The sequence below is a fragment of the Pholcus phalangioides genome, unplaced genomic scaffold (genome assembly GCF_987345545.1).
Source record: "Pholcus phalangioides strain wild (caught in Gottingen) unplaced genomic scaffold, Ppha-v1.0 ptg000015l_1, whole genome shotgun sequence".
Lineage (NCBI taxonomy): Eukaryota > Metazoa > Arthropoda > Arachnida > Araneae > Pholcidae > Pholcus > Pholcus phalangioides.
In genome coordinates, this window is record NW_028301608.1 from 86903752 (window position 1) to 86918357 (window position 14606).

Genomic DNA, 14606 nt, shown 5'->3' on the forward strand with positions numbered 1-14606 from the left:
AAAGAGGAATCGTTGTTACCATACTCTGTTTCTTTCAAATCGAACAGGGCCCAGGCTCTATTGCCAATTTTAGCCATTGCACCTGTCAAGGGTGGGACCATGTCAAAAGTTCTCTAACAAACTAAATGAAGAAGAAATGGCTAACGAACATTATAATTTTCTTTTAGAAAACATCTCTAAGAATCATTGGAGGCCCCCTCTACTTCTGCCGCACAAAGCATATACAACAAGATGTCTAAAAAAACAAAAAGTTTTGGCTTGTGTTGGTTGAATATTTTTAGTATTCCCAGTTACTCCTGGAATGTAATCCTTGGAAATACCGAGAGATGACTAAAGTAAAATAAATCAATCTGCACTATATCTTTGAAAAGAATCTTAAAAGGGAACAGTTGTGGAAGGAATCATTTCAAGTTTTTATTATTTCCTGTGGGGAAGTTTGATTCGATATATATGAGTGTTTCTCAGATAACAAAGCATATTCATGGAACAAATTATGCTTGTAAACCAAAGTTACACTGTGTTGGTCACTTGCATCCATTTCATATGTACAAATGTAGTGCAATATTTTTTCTCTAACTACAGAAACTACGCAGCTTGATGCAAGACACATGTGGAATTAATTAATATTAGAAAAAATATATATATCTCCTTTAAGTGTGCATATTGAAACAAAAGTATTTTATGATATTTTTTCAAATAGGTGACAACAGTCAGCAATGATGTGTTGACTTGCGAAGTTCCAAATCTCAGTGAAGGTATAGAATATGCATTCCGTGTCATTGCAACCAATGAATATGGGCGAAGTGAACCTTTGGTATCTGATCCAGTTGCTCCGAAGAGCTTATTCAGTATGTATTTTTTTGCATCTTAATGAAATCCTAAAGTATTGTTATAAATTTCTGGAAACTCTTAGCCATTGTAGGATTTTATCACAAGGCTTTTGAAGCTTTGAACTTATTTAGAGTAATGAATGCTGTACAAAAATAATCTAATTTAATTAGGTTCTACTTGTCAAATTTAACATGACATGACAAATTTAGCCTTTTTTTTCATACATCATGAAAAACATTTATTTTATTCATTTACCAAACATAAAAATATCATTATAGTCTATGTTTGTTGTAATGATTCCCCCCCCCCATTGTTCTATCAGAAACGAACATTATATTGGGTGGTTGTTATATTGAAAGGGGAAAAATATATTTGATGGTCTTTATATGGAAACATTCAGGACTTATTGGTTGTTGTAATGGAATGGTCGCTACTACATAAGGTGTTTTATTGAGCAAGACTGCATTAGTTCTCATCTCAATCAGTCTAATTTTCCCACTTTGGTGCACAAATTTTTCTACAAAAAAAATTCTTTTCAGACAAACCTCTTTCACCTAAGGGACCATTCACTACTTCAAACATGACAGAAACTTCATTCACACTCAGCTGGTTGGCTCCAGACAATGATGGGGGCAGCCCTATCGTGGAATACATCGTTGAGAAAAAAGAAGCCAATAGGAAAGCTTGGCAGCGTGTGGGAACAACAGACGGCCGGTCACTCTCGATGGAAGTTACTGGACTAAAGAAAGAAACAGCATATCATTTCAGAGTATCAGCAAGGAATGAAATTGGTACAAGTCCACCCTATTCACCAGAAGAACCCATTACAGCTGGTCTGAAAATTTGTAAGCAAACATTTTAAAACAAATATCAATTTAATGAATGTGAAAGTGATATTGATGCTTCTTTAGCATGTTTTATGAGATTTTTTAATGTGAAATTTCTAACATTAATTTTTTATTCATCCACGAAAATTTCATTTACAGCGATTTCGTTTTTGTTATCTGCAGATTACATGATAAAACTTATTTTAATTTCTTAGTGTGGATTATACACACACACAACGCTATGTATTATCTGCAGCCTTTTCTTTAGAGGTGTGAGTAAAAATGCATTTTAAGAATAATCAACAAAAAAAATAAAAAATTTTAGCATAACACATGCTGTATGCATCATTTACAAATCTATTGCATCACATGCCTGGGGCATGTAGAAATTTTGACTGAACATATATATTTTTTTTTCAACCACCATTTTAAATATTATAGCAATAAATGTAAATTTTTGAAAATCCAACCAGACTTGGTATGAATGCAAATAGAAGTATCATCATTTTTTTGTGAATAAAATGCAACCAATCCCTTCTGTTTCTTAAGGTTTCAATAGTATTTCCTTTTTTTTTTTTGTGGAAGGATTTGCATGTACGGATTATACAGGGTGTGTAGGTAACTTCATATGGTACTTCACTGGCAAACCATTGATCCTTGAGGCATACTTCCAATTAGAAAAAATATCCACATAAAGTCTAGTACTAAGATATATCATTAGTGTTGCAATGTGTTGTATAGTTATTAAAATAAAAATTTTAACTTTTTATACGGACACCCTGTGCTCAAGAACCCAATCACAAAGTTTTTGCAGTGTGCCATGTTTCTTTATGCCAACAAAAAGAATTCAATTTTTCTAAGTGCAATATCCACTGAGATATTTGAAAAATGGAGGAAAGTCGAAAAAAACCGCGTTAAGTATGGGTAAACTGTTTTACATGCATTTACCGCCCCCCCCCCCAACTGTTCTCAGTGTTTCGAATTTGAATATCTCAGCAAATATTGCACTTAGAAATATGGAATTCTATTTGTTGGCATCAGGAGAGACAGGGCAACAACTTTGATTGGGTTCTTGAGCACAGAATGTCCGTATGAAAAGTTAACATTTTTATTTTAATAACTCTAACATTAATTAACCCTTGCAACATTAATGGTATATCTGAGTACAACACGTTATGTGGATACTTTTTCTTGATTGGAACTATGCCTCTAGGATCAATGATAAAAATGTCGGTTCACCAGTAAAATGTCACATGTCGTGTTACCTATGCACTCTGTATGCAGGCCCAGATTATGGGCAGGAAATTGCAGTGTAGCTGAATGTGAACCTGTGAACCTCTTGTGACGAGTACTAATTTATTTTCAGCTCCCCCATCTTCACCAGTGGGTCCCTTGTCAGTTTCACATATGACCAACAAATCCTTGACACTCACCTGGAAGCCACCTGCAAACACAGGAGGAGCTGATCTCACAGCATACATAGTTGAAAAGCGTGAGGCTCAGAGGAAAGCTTGGAATCGTCTAGAAACATTGGATGCAAACATCACAAGCTACACAGTGCATAATTTGTCATCAAAGAATGAATACTTCTTCAGGGTGTTTGCTGAAAATCCTGCTGGGCTGAGTCCCCCACTGGAAACAGAGAAGGCAATTAGACTCACTGTTACAGCAGGTAAGATGGTGTTTTAAAAAATTCTTCAATGGTTCAAATTGAAAAAAAAGTTCTTTGTCCAACTGATTACACACTCAGTTCTGTTTTTTTGTTGTGTTTGTATTATTAATTACTTATTAATATAATGCTTATATCTCATCTTGCAAAAAGTTAAATCAGTTACACTTATTCTGAATGATCTAGTACAGTATTTCTCATCCTATCTGAACCCAAGTACCAGTAAAAAATCTGAAACAATTTAACGAACCAGTAACTTACAGCATGAGTGACATGACTGTGCCCCATATTGTACAAGACATTGCTGTGTTTTTGTCCATTTCAACTCCCTTATGTAATAGTCTTGTATTTTAACAAATCTTATTTGAATGGGTAATCTATCATGAATGAAGATGGTTTTCATAATTTTTTGAAGTGTATTATTTTATTATTTTGACTATAAATATAAATCAGGGCTGGATAAATCCTACGTCGCCATGGTGACTAAAAAATTTGTACTGGTGCCTAAAGTTTCCAAGTGTTATTACTAAATTTAAATAAGAGTACAATTCAAAATTTTTGACATTTTTGTAAACATGTCTATCAACATGGAAAAGGATCATTAAGTTCCGAAAAACATTATTTTGAATCGTTTTTCCTCAGAAAAAATATAGATAGATAGATTTATTTGCACAATGACACAGAACACCAGAGATTAATACCTGCCATTCATGTTACACGTACAATATCTACAAAGCATTAATTAATTAATTAGGCAAAAACTAAAAGAAATCAAATTCAAGAAGAGGACCGGGCAATTCACATGAGCCAATGTTACTGAAGAAAGAACCTAGATCAATATTATTGTTATTATTATTATTATTGCTTTATGTGAGTATCATTGAGCCAGCAGTGGGGAGGGAAAAAGGGCAATTATATGCCTTAACTGTTTCCTTCTACCATACTTGACTCCCAAGAAATCTAGCTGCTGCCTAATTTTTTATTTGATTTGTAAATCCCTGATGTAAATACTTATCTCATATTTATCATGTTGAATGTTTTTCCGTGAATTACATATAAATTCACTGCAAGTTCATGGCCCTTCATTTTCCACTCATTTGTAATTTTTAGCCATTTCAGCAACAATTGGTGATTTTGCCGATTTATGACAATGTTTTTGGTGACAGTTGATGATATACTATATCTTTCCCATACTTTAGATCACAGTAAACTTTTCTTCCTTCTCAGCAACCTCAAACATTCTACTTGTGATGTCCAACTTCTCTGCTACCAAACTTATACACTCATGTCCATAAATTAAGGATAATGCCAGCTCCGGCAAATAAAGGTTCAGAAACAAAACAAACGTTACTTATTCATAAAGCACATTTATTAAACAAAAGATAATGAACAAAAACAATGGTGTATGTATGATACCATTCATAAAAACTACGATTTTTGCTCCCTGGAGCAATTGTAAAAAATATCTCCTTTACAAAAACTTACTATTACATGGTTGGTATGATGGTTAATACATTGTATGTCTCCCATGCAATGAAATACGGTCCGTACAACGCCTTGGCATGCTGAGTATCAAATTATCGATCTGATCTTGGGGAAGATCACTCCACTCAGCAAGCAATGCTCTCCGAAGTTCCAGTACACATGTAGGAGGTGGTTGACGGGCTGCAACTTGTCGGCCAAGCACGTCCCACACATGCTCTATCGGATTCACGTCAGGTGAGAATGCTGGCCATTCCATACGGGTTATATCCTCAGATTCAAGGCATTCGTTTACGATGTTTGCTCGGTGAGGACGGGCGTTGTCATCCATAAACACAAATTCTGCACCCATGGCACCCCTAAACAAACGTACATGTTGTTCCAGAATGATATCCCGATAAATTTGGGCTTTCATGGTTCCGGTCTGAACATGCAGATTTGTTCTGGAACCCAGTATAATTCCACCCCAAACGAACAATGCTGCACCAAGCTAAACCTGGACTCGTCGGAAAACATCACACAAGCCCACTGTGACGATGTCCACATTGCATGTTCTCTACTCCAGGCTAATCGCTGCCGACAGTGAGTTGCTGTGAGCGGAACACATCTGACAGGCCTGCGAGCATATAGACCAATATCTTCCAAACGTCTGTACATGGTTTGCCTTGAAACTGTGGTACCCGTGGCTGCAGATAGCTGACGAGACAGGTCGGATTCTGTGCTCCATCTGCTTCTTTTGGCAGTTATTGCCAAATACCAGTCTTCATTCAGTGTTGTAACTCTGGGGCGACCTGTACTGTAACGTCTACTGACATTTCCATTATCTTGGAATCTTTGCCAAAGCCTAGAGATGGCACTTTGGGCAATTCCAAGTTCCTCGGATACTTCCATCTGAGTACGCCCACATTCCAGGCGGCCGATAATTCTACCACGTAAAAAATCATCCACATGCGTCCTCTGTGTCATAACTATTCGCTTATGGCACTGAGCGCCTTACAGAACTCTTGCAAACAATTTCCATTCTTTGCCACCATTCCTTATATACCCCCCTCTTACACTCTCGTCATTGTGACGTACTATCGGCATCATCTGGTGGCTTCCTGAAATTTGCATATCATTCTTGCAGATGTGTGTGATAATTCTACAGGTGAAATTTTTACTTTAGATTTCGATTTCCGTGTGATTTTGAATTATCCTTAATTTATGGACATGAGTGTAATTCTCTTGTTCTTTCTTATGCAGCTGAGGTCTGGGACCCCCACATCTCTCTTGTAATATTGACAAACTTGAATCTATTTAAAATAAATCCGCCCGCTTTATTCATGATTGCTGGTCCTCTTGCAGTTCCATTTCCAATCTTAAACTCGAACTTAATCTCCACCCACTTGCTACTCATGGACTTATTTCCCTCTTATCCATGCTTTTTAAGATTACTCATGGTCATCTGAATTTCGATACATCCAGTGTTCTGACTATGCCTTCCTATGTTTCTAATAGACTTCACCACCCCAAAAAATTAAAACCTATATTTGCCTCTGCAGACTGTTTTAAATGCATTTTCTTTCCTAACACCATAGTTGAATGGAACAAGCTCCCTTCCACTAGTGTTAATTCCCTACGATCTCCAATTTCTTGCAGAATGTTACAAAACATCTATGTGTAAATCCCCTGAGTCCTCTTGTATAGGCCTTCGAAAGGTCAACAATATTGCATAAGTAAATAAATAAATAAATAAATAGCAGTTTCCCATAGCTTTCTGAATAAAATATGGTTCCATGTTCACAATGGATTTTTTCATAAATACATTTTAGTTTACTGTGATTTACTGTAGTTCTTTATTTCTCTACCCTTCTGCAATTTTAGCAATAATTAGCAAATTTATCATAAATTGCATTTTTTGCTGTGATGAGCAATCCTCCATATGAACTACCACAATTTTTCCACAATATACCACATTTTCCTTGATGAAATATGGTTACCTGAAGTATGAAGGTCTAATTTTTATTTGAACCCATACGGATACATTACTAATATCAATATTACAACTGTTGAATAGTTTTTCATTCAGTTAGATTCGAAATTATCAAGTCTGACTTGCACCATTGTCATGGACCATGGGTAACACTGATCTAGTATACTCATTTTGAAAATTCAAATAAATAATAACGGATTAATGTTTATGAATGCTAATTGGAAGCCATATTGAGCTAAGTCAGATAACTTAAAAATTTGTTCTATATTTGAAAATGACACTGTTTAGCTTCGAGTCTATCAGAAAATTTTATGTATATGCCATTTATTTTACCAGAGCGACCATCGCCACCAACTGCACCTTTGGAGATGTTAGCAACTGGGCCCAGTACCATCCTCATAGAATGGGGTCGTCCAGAATCAGACGGAGGATCTCTGATACTTGGTTATACTGTAGCCCTTAGAGATACAAGAAGAATTATGTGGATGGAGGTTTGTATTTATATAGAATATACATTTTGGAAAGGTATATGACAGTAATTTAAAATTATTGCTGATTACAGATGAAGCCAAAACCTGGAAAATAAATGTTTGATAAATAAAAACATCTAAAAGAAATATGAGCAAATTAATGTTCTATCCCCTCCCCCGCCGCCATCCTCTTTCACCTAGATGAAATTACCAATTTACCTACCTCTATACTTAGTCTCAAAAATAATAGTACCACACCTTAATATCACTAGCCCACAGGGTCTTGCCCAATGTCCCCTGATTCTCATTAGGATAATCTTAACTGTTTTAAATTAAAAATGGTAATATTTTTCTCAGGTTGGACAAGTTGATGGCGAAACACAGAGATTGCAGATTCGAGACCTGGTCGAAGGACATGACTATTTGGTTAGAATCATGGCAAGGAATGAGATCGGAATAAGTGATCCCCTTGAATCCGAAGAGCCAGTAAAAGTGGTTCGTCCGCCAGGTAAGAACTTTGAACAACATAATCATCTTTCACAACTTTCTGTGCATGAATTCCTAGTTTTTTGAGATTGAGTCTTTGATTTAGACACATAGAAATTGAGGGGGAAACATGTCAAGTTGGAATTTTTTAAGAAATCGCACATAAACATGTTAAGTAAAATTTTTGCAAACCAAAGATAGAAAGAAATACATTTTCTCTATGTAGGTCCCATGTAACAAAAATGTTTTTTTGAATTTTTTCCCTAAACCTCATCTTAAGTAAACCTGATTTTTTTTAGATCAATAAAAATTACTTTGCTCTATGTATAGCATATAATAAATTCTTTCATTTAATTTTGTCCATATATTCACATTGGAAATATCTCGGATAGATTTGTGCAATTAATGCATAATTTCAAACTTTAAATCAATTTTCTCCAAATGATCTTCTGTTTCACTTCATTGACAATTTTGCAAGTTGCATTTTTCCAGTGATATTATTCTGCTATATCAGCCATAATTTTTCTTTTAAAATTTTCTCATGGTTGTGAAATTTCATAGGCATTACTTAAGAGAATTGAATGTTTTTCCCCACCACTCTCTTGAGTGCTTGTTCAACCAAACACGACACATTCAGAATTCAGGCAACTACCATAGTTGACTTAATTTGGTATCTATCTGTATTTCTTAGCATTTTTTTTCAGTATAAAACAAAAGTTTTGTGACTGCTAACAAATTTCCAATTTTTTTTGTTTTTCCTCTGAATTCTGTTCGCAGTTATTCATTGAAATGAAAATAACATACCATGTAGAGTATTGTTTGAACTGTGAAGAATTCCCTCTGGCAACCCCAGTCCACTGAGAAGAATCTCCATTTTATATTGTGGGAAGATGTTGGCCACCATAAAAATTTTTAAATTATTTTATTTTAATCAAAATTTTATTCTTATTAAGAATTCTGTTAATATTATCATGATACTAAAAATTTGCATATCAAGTTTAACAAGCTGGCAAAATTATGTTTTTTTGAAATCCTGCATTTCATTTCTCTCCTTTGCAGGGTTCAAAGAAGCAGAGAAACCAGAGGTTGATGAGAAAACTATCTCTGTTAGCTACAGCACTGAGACCACTTCTTCGTGGATAAGGGAAGCCAATGTGGAACCTCTTCTACGAAGCTACACTAAACACGTTCTTGCGGGAAGAAATGAATACTTCTTCAAGCTATGGCATTTTGCTGAGAGCTTACTGAAATGAAGAAGCTCCTTTTTGTTTCACGTTTCACCTTACTTATCCCTATATTTAGGGACTTCTTTCATTGTGATATTGATCATTACCTAAGATAAAAATTTCCCCTGCACTTCAATTCAGAAACAATCTATTAATAATGTACTCCACAAATTTTTCAGATAAATGACTTTCATATGCCCTGTTTTACTGAATGTGAAAATGAAATCCAACAATCATTAAGATGATTACATACTCGTGAATAACTGTACGGAAAATAATATTTGTAACTAACTGCATACATAAGATATACTAGACCATTGTAGAATCTTCTCAAAGAGTCTTGGAAATTTTATCTTGGGTATTATGCGGTCCATGATTGCCCCACCTTTACATGGCGGCTCTGGAAGCTCCCGGACTTGTACAGTATTTATTATTATGCGAGAATGATATATATATTTTATAGGAGAAAAAAGAATTATACGTTTTTTCCCCTCTAAGTGCAATGTTCCTAGCGTATTAGGAATATACGTATAATAGGACTAGCTGTCAATCTTTGTACAGCAGGTTCTTGTTGAAAGGTTGATTTGTCCAAGACTACGTTCGAGTGCCTATGTATATATCTTGAGTTTTTATGTTAAGCATTTTTTTCTCTTTTTTTTCTTTGGTTTTCGAGCATATTATAGTAGAATCTGTGCTGTTTTGATGTATACCTGTGATATTTCTCCATATCCGTTCCTCTTTATGTGTAATTGTTTCTGATAATAAAAGTAGTTGCTTGAGTTTTTATGGAGGAAAATCTTTAGTTCATTTGCTATGTTATTTTTTTTTATTATATAGAAGAGCTTTGTGAGGCTTCAAAAATTAATGCCATGTATTCTAGTTTTCCTTCTAGTAATTCCTGCTGTGCTTTTTTTCATGAGATATAATTATATATTTATACAAATAAGTCACATTCGTGGGTCAACTTAGTTCTTCAAAGATCTGCTATTTTGACGGAGTATGTCAAAAACAGCTTCATTAGTTTCAATAGGTTTGACAAATTCAATTAGGCCTATAAAGTCGAAGCTTGGTTTTATGAACCCCTACGATGGATAAGGGAGATGCTGATAGGGCTTCAGCCCTGGCACGAGGTGACTACCATCATTTTTTGTGTTTGGGGGCCCTGAGCGCCCGAGTGGCAAGATGCTCGTCTTCCACTAGGAAGGTTGCCGTCAAGGTCCATGGGTTCAAGTCCAGCCAAAAGAACGTCAGAAAAAGTTCTTTACCTATCGAACCTGGAGCGACTACCGATAGACGGCACCTTCTTTTCCCACCCAACTCCACTTGTTGGCAATCGCCATATGACGATATATGACTAGAGTTGGTGTGAGGTAAAGTAGTATCCTAAAGGGCCCTGCTCCAGGATGTGGATGCCATGGGACAGGATAAATTTGTTTGCAAAATTATAAGTTCGTAAATGGGAAAACCTTTTAAAGAGATAGTATATTAATTGTGACCAGAAAAATTAGTTCGTAAATTGAAGGTTCATAAAATCGAGTGTTGGCTGTATGAAGATAAGCATTAAGTACGAATTTATATGAACTTTAAATGTAACAATGAAGGCTTTAATTTCGGGCAAGTCAGTTCCAGTCATTAACAAAAATTTTTATTTTTTGGATTCAAGATTATATTCAAGTAGCCATGGGCGGTTAGAGCTTCACTGCCGCCCGGGTGCAAAACCTCATGTGCCGCTCCTAGAAAAGACTTGCGGAAGGCTGACAGTGCTTTACCTTGGGGATCCAGGTAAAGCTACCGAGAGAAAAAAAACACACAATAGTTTACTTTTTCTAAATAGAGTTAACATGATCATACATCCCGCTTTTTAAAAATTTTCTGTTTTTGGGTTATTTTACTGTTTTTAATTACGCCAGATAACTCAATTCACATTTCAGCTCTTGTTGATGAGTCATCATTACTGAAACTTACCCTGTAAACTAAAGAGAAAATACGACGAGGCGACTTTTATATAATTTTTTTTATAAACCCGTTTCTGTTACGCCAGAGATCGGACAAGGAGCCGAATTCTTAATTTGCCATTACTAGATGAGAGTATCAATCTATCAAAACGCATTCTTTGCCCCTTGTGATAGAATGCATTCTTGTTTCCGGTATTACTGTCCCAAAGCTCTGTCTCCTGCAAGTATTTTAACATTTTTGTCGGCAAGGTATGGCTCAAAAGCATAATATGTCATGTGCAGAGCCGTATTTACAGAGGGGTTTATCGCGTAATGCGATAAATTCGAGAAATGAGTGGTCAATAAAATTGGTGTGATGGCGGAGGGAAAGGGCGATAAAATTTACAAAAGTATAAATCCGCCTCCTATAAATAGAGTTTGCAAGCCTGTGAGTGATCAAAACATTGTGCGAGCATGTGAGTTACCGAAAAGTGACCTAAAAAGCAAGGGACCAGTTCAAGAGGAAAAGAGTGACGAAAAAGTTATGAAAAAACAGTCACGTTTACAGGCTGAACTGGCTATAGCTTGTGGCAAATTTAAGAAATAGTCAGGAAAATTAGAGAAGGGTGGCAAAAATTTTGTAGTCCACAGTCAGCCAAACCATAAATTTGCCTTTTGTCACGCGAATTTTTAGTATTGGAAATTTTTAAAAATTTTGGTATGTCTAACTAAAGCTTAAGCTGCCGCCCCTTATAATTTGCTACCCGTGTATATCGCACCTCTTGCACCCTCGCTTAAGTCACCCCTGCAAGTAGCAATCGTTGGTTGCCATGCCCTCCCCAAAAAGATCTAAAATTAAAAATATTTTCAAATATTTTGATAAAAAATTAAAATATCGTAAGAAAATTTCTTTATATACTGTATGTTATTTTTATCCATTTCTGTTAATTTAAAACGCTTTTTGAAGGCTAGTAGCTCAAAATTTCTCTCTCCCTCTGGGAGAAATTCCTTGTGCTTCCCGAACCCAATGCACTCCTCTAAAGGTCGATTTTTCGTACGCCAATGCTCGTGACTAGAGGACAGGGTATTGCAATATGGTAGGTCTTCTCATGGTGCAACTTGGGTAACGCAAATTCTACCATCAGTCATTGTACCACTTGATCATTGTTTGGCGCAGCATAACCTTGATAGTCTTTGCACCAATAGAAAAACAAAATCTGAATGTGCATATGCACCCTCGAATGGTTGATGGCAATATCGCAACAAATTAGTCGAAAAAATATGACATTTGTTTTTAGTGAAGTGCTGTTCGAGAGAGCACTTTCTAAAAAAACTCTCCACCCCCTTTGCTATTCGACCGCACATTCTATGATCAAAAATGCTTGTTTTTAGGTGTGTTATATCACCTCTTAAAGTTTGTCCCATGAATTCAGAATCACCTTGTATTACATGTGTGAAACATAAATGAACTAGAACCCCCTTCCGTGCCACGTATTGTCGAATCTACAATTCTTCTAATAAAACCAGCAACCGGATTTTGAGTAATATACCGCATTGTAAAAAAAAATATTGTACAATATTAGTTAATGTTTCATAAGCAAAAAATATTAAAATTAAATTATCAAGTTTGCTTCGAAATTTTAACAGTTGTTATTTGTGGGTGGTAAAATCACTCGTATACTATAATTAGTGACACAAAATTGCGATGGGTTATGATAACCGATCGAACCACCTCCATTGGCAATTCTGCCGATTCTTGCAGCAGTAGTGCGCTTGCAATAACTTAAAATAAACAGTAATGTGGGTCAATACTTTGTTCACCCAATGCCCAAGGGGCTTCAATGATTTCTTTTTAAGAGGAAAGTATAAACATCCGTTCTATTGCAAGGATATGGACGGATTCAGCAATCTATTGAATGACATTTTTAGATGGAAAAGTTAAACTCAAGAAGTGGCCTTTATTATTTTACCATGAACAAATAACGACTACTAAATTTTGAGGCAAACTTGATAATTATAATAACGTGATCCTCACGTATTCCCAAGGAATCAGCATGATCCGTCCAGGGAATTTGTTAGTGTTAGTAAACATCCATGCCCGAACCGGGATTCAAACCCAGACCTGCACAGTGAGAAGCTAGTTCCCTAACCACTCGACTGCCAGGCGGCAAATATTATTGCTTTAACTAATATTATTGCTTATAAAATATTAAGTCATATGTTTTTTATGCGGCATATTAATCAAAGTCCGGTCGCTAATTTCAGTCGAAGAATTGTAACAGTTTTATATGATAGGTGGCGGAATGGGTTCGAGTTCATTGATGTCTTTCTCAGATGTAAATATAATACTGCACTACATAATTGTTTTTAATATTTTATAGAAGGCATATTTTTGCTGAAGAAATTTTATTTTTACCCGTTTATTGGTTTTATGGACAAGAGTAACTGAGAAAGGCATAATTTTTTTCATTTTGAAAAAGTTCACAAAATATGGACGTTTATAGTCTGAGAATGAAGCTTCCGTGTACACGAATTTTTCGTTGCGCAGAAAAAAAATTCCCCATATCGTATGAGGTGGCACGTTATTTTGTCATTCCGCAACAGATATCATCGAAATTCTATGAGCAGAGAAACAGGGCTGTGCAGGTGAAATAAAAGGCTATGTTCTATCGTATCTGAAAAAAAAGAAAAGTTAAAGGGCACATCATGTAAAAGAATGAAATTTTTCCTTTTTACCACGAGCATCTCGATGCGCATTATGTCCCTCTCCATCCTGGAGATAGCCCCCCCCCCCCCCGTAAGGCAAAGATATTTGGTGGGGATTCTACTATAGTGAATTCATAGTGTAAAAAATAAAAAAAGAGGTTTGTCCCGAGACCTCGTGCTAGAGCCCTGGATAGCCTACTGAGCTCACTAAACCTTCTAAGCCTACTAATGAGCTCACTGAAACCTTCGAGGATAGATGCTTTGATTTTATACTTAGGATATATTCACCGACAACTCAGATGATGATTCAGTGATTAGCATCATGATTAGTTCAGTTAAAGCCATATGGCCCGTACATGTACTGGGGCTTTTCGTCAAGTGATGGTTATAATCAAAGCTCTTGATTCGTGAATATATGCCTCCCAATAGGCTTACAGGGGCTACAATCTGTTGAGTCCCAACCATGTGTTCAGCATGGAGGCACAGCATGGAGAACCGTGGTCCCACCCGCAGTAGGGCCCTAGGTCAGACTTTTTACGGTCATCTCTAATATGAATATGTCAATACCTAAGGTGAAAAACAAAAATAGAATCGCATCTAATGAGAATCATCGCTGGGATCGTGACCAAATGATAGAATGAGTGAGTGAAGGAGCAAAAGTCAGAGAGCAATTGTGTGAGTGAGTGAGAGAGCACTCACTCGCCCAAATCAGTGATCAGTTGAAAAATGAGTAAACGAGCAAAGTTGGTGATCAAGTGAGTGAAGGAGCACGTCAGTAGCCAAGTAAGCAAAAGAGCGCGTCAATGAGTAAGTGAGTGACTAAGTGAGCAATTCAGAAAATAAGTGACTTTGTGGGTGGGGGTGAGAGTGTGAATGTGGTCGACCTAGTGAGTGACTGAGTTGGCAATCTGGTGAGAGTTGTTATCTTTTTTTGTATTAAATATTTTTAATTCAAAAATATTTACTTCCACAATTTGTAATTGAACAATCTTCAAGTACAGCT

General features: G+C 36.0%; 2 protein-coding genes across 9 annotated transcripts in view; both read left to right on the forward strand.

Annotated features, from left to right (window-relative positions):
• LOC149076942 (uncharacterized) overlaps positions 1-9749 on the forward strand; it is a 341983-nt gene extending 332234 nt beyond the window's left edge. For all 8 annotated transcript variants that reach the window (XM_089244666.1, XM_089244668.1, XM_089244665.1 and 5 more), the window contains 6 exons: positions 701-848; positions 1371-1676; positions 3025-3330; positions 7118-7272; positions 7609-7759; positions 8797-9749. In XM_089244666.1, the coding sequence (XP_089100792.1) occupies positions 701-848; positions 1371-1676; positions 3025-3330; positions 7118-7272; positions 7609-7759; positions 8797-8990 (1260 nt within the window). In that variant the 3' untranslated portion in view covers positions 8991-9749. The remainder of the gene's footprint in view (positions 1-700; positions 849-1370; positions 1677-3024; positions 3331-7117; positions 7273-7608; positions 7760-8796) is intronic.
• Positions 9750-10418: 669 nt separating this feature from the next.
• Positions 10419-14606, forward strand: part of MnM (myomesin and myosin binding protein) — a 29135-nt gene continuing 24947 nt past the window's right edge. Inside the window, exon 1 of the mRNA XM_089244674.1 lies at positions 10419-10745. Coding sequence (XP_089100800.1) covers positions 10559-10745 — 187 coding nt within the window. The 5' untranslated portion in view covers positions 10419-10558. The remainder of the gene's footprint in view (positions 10746-14606) is intronic.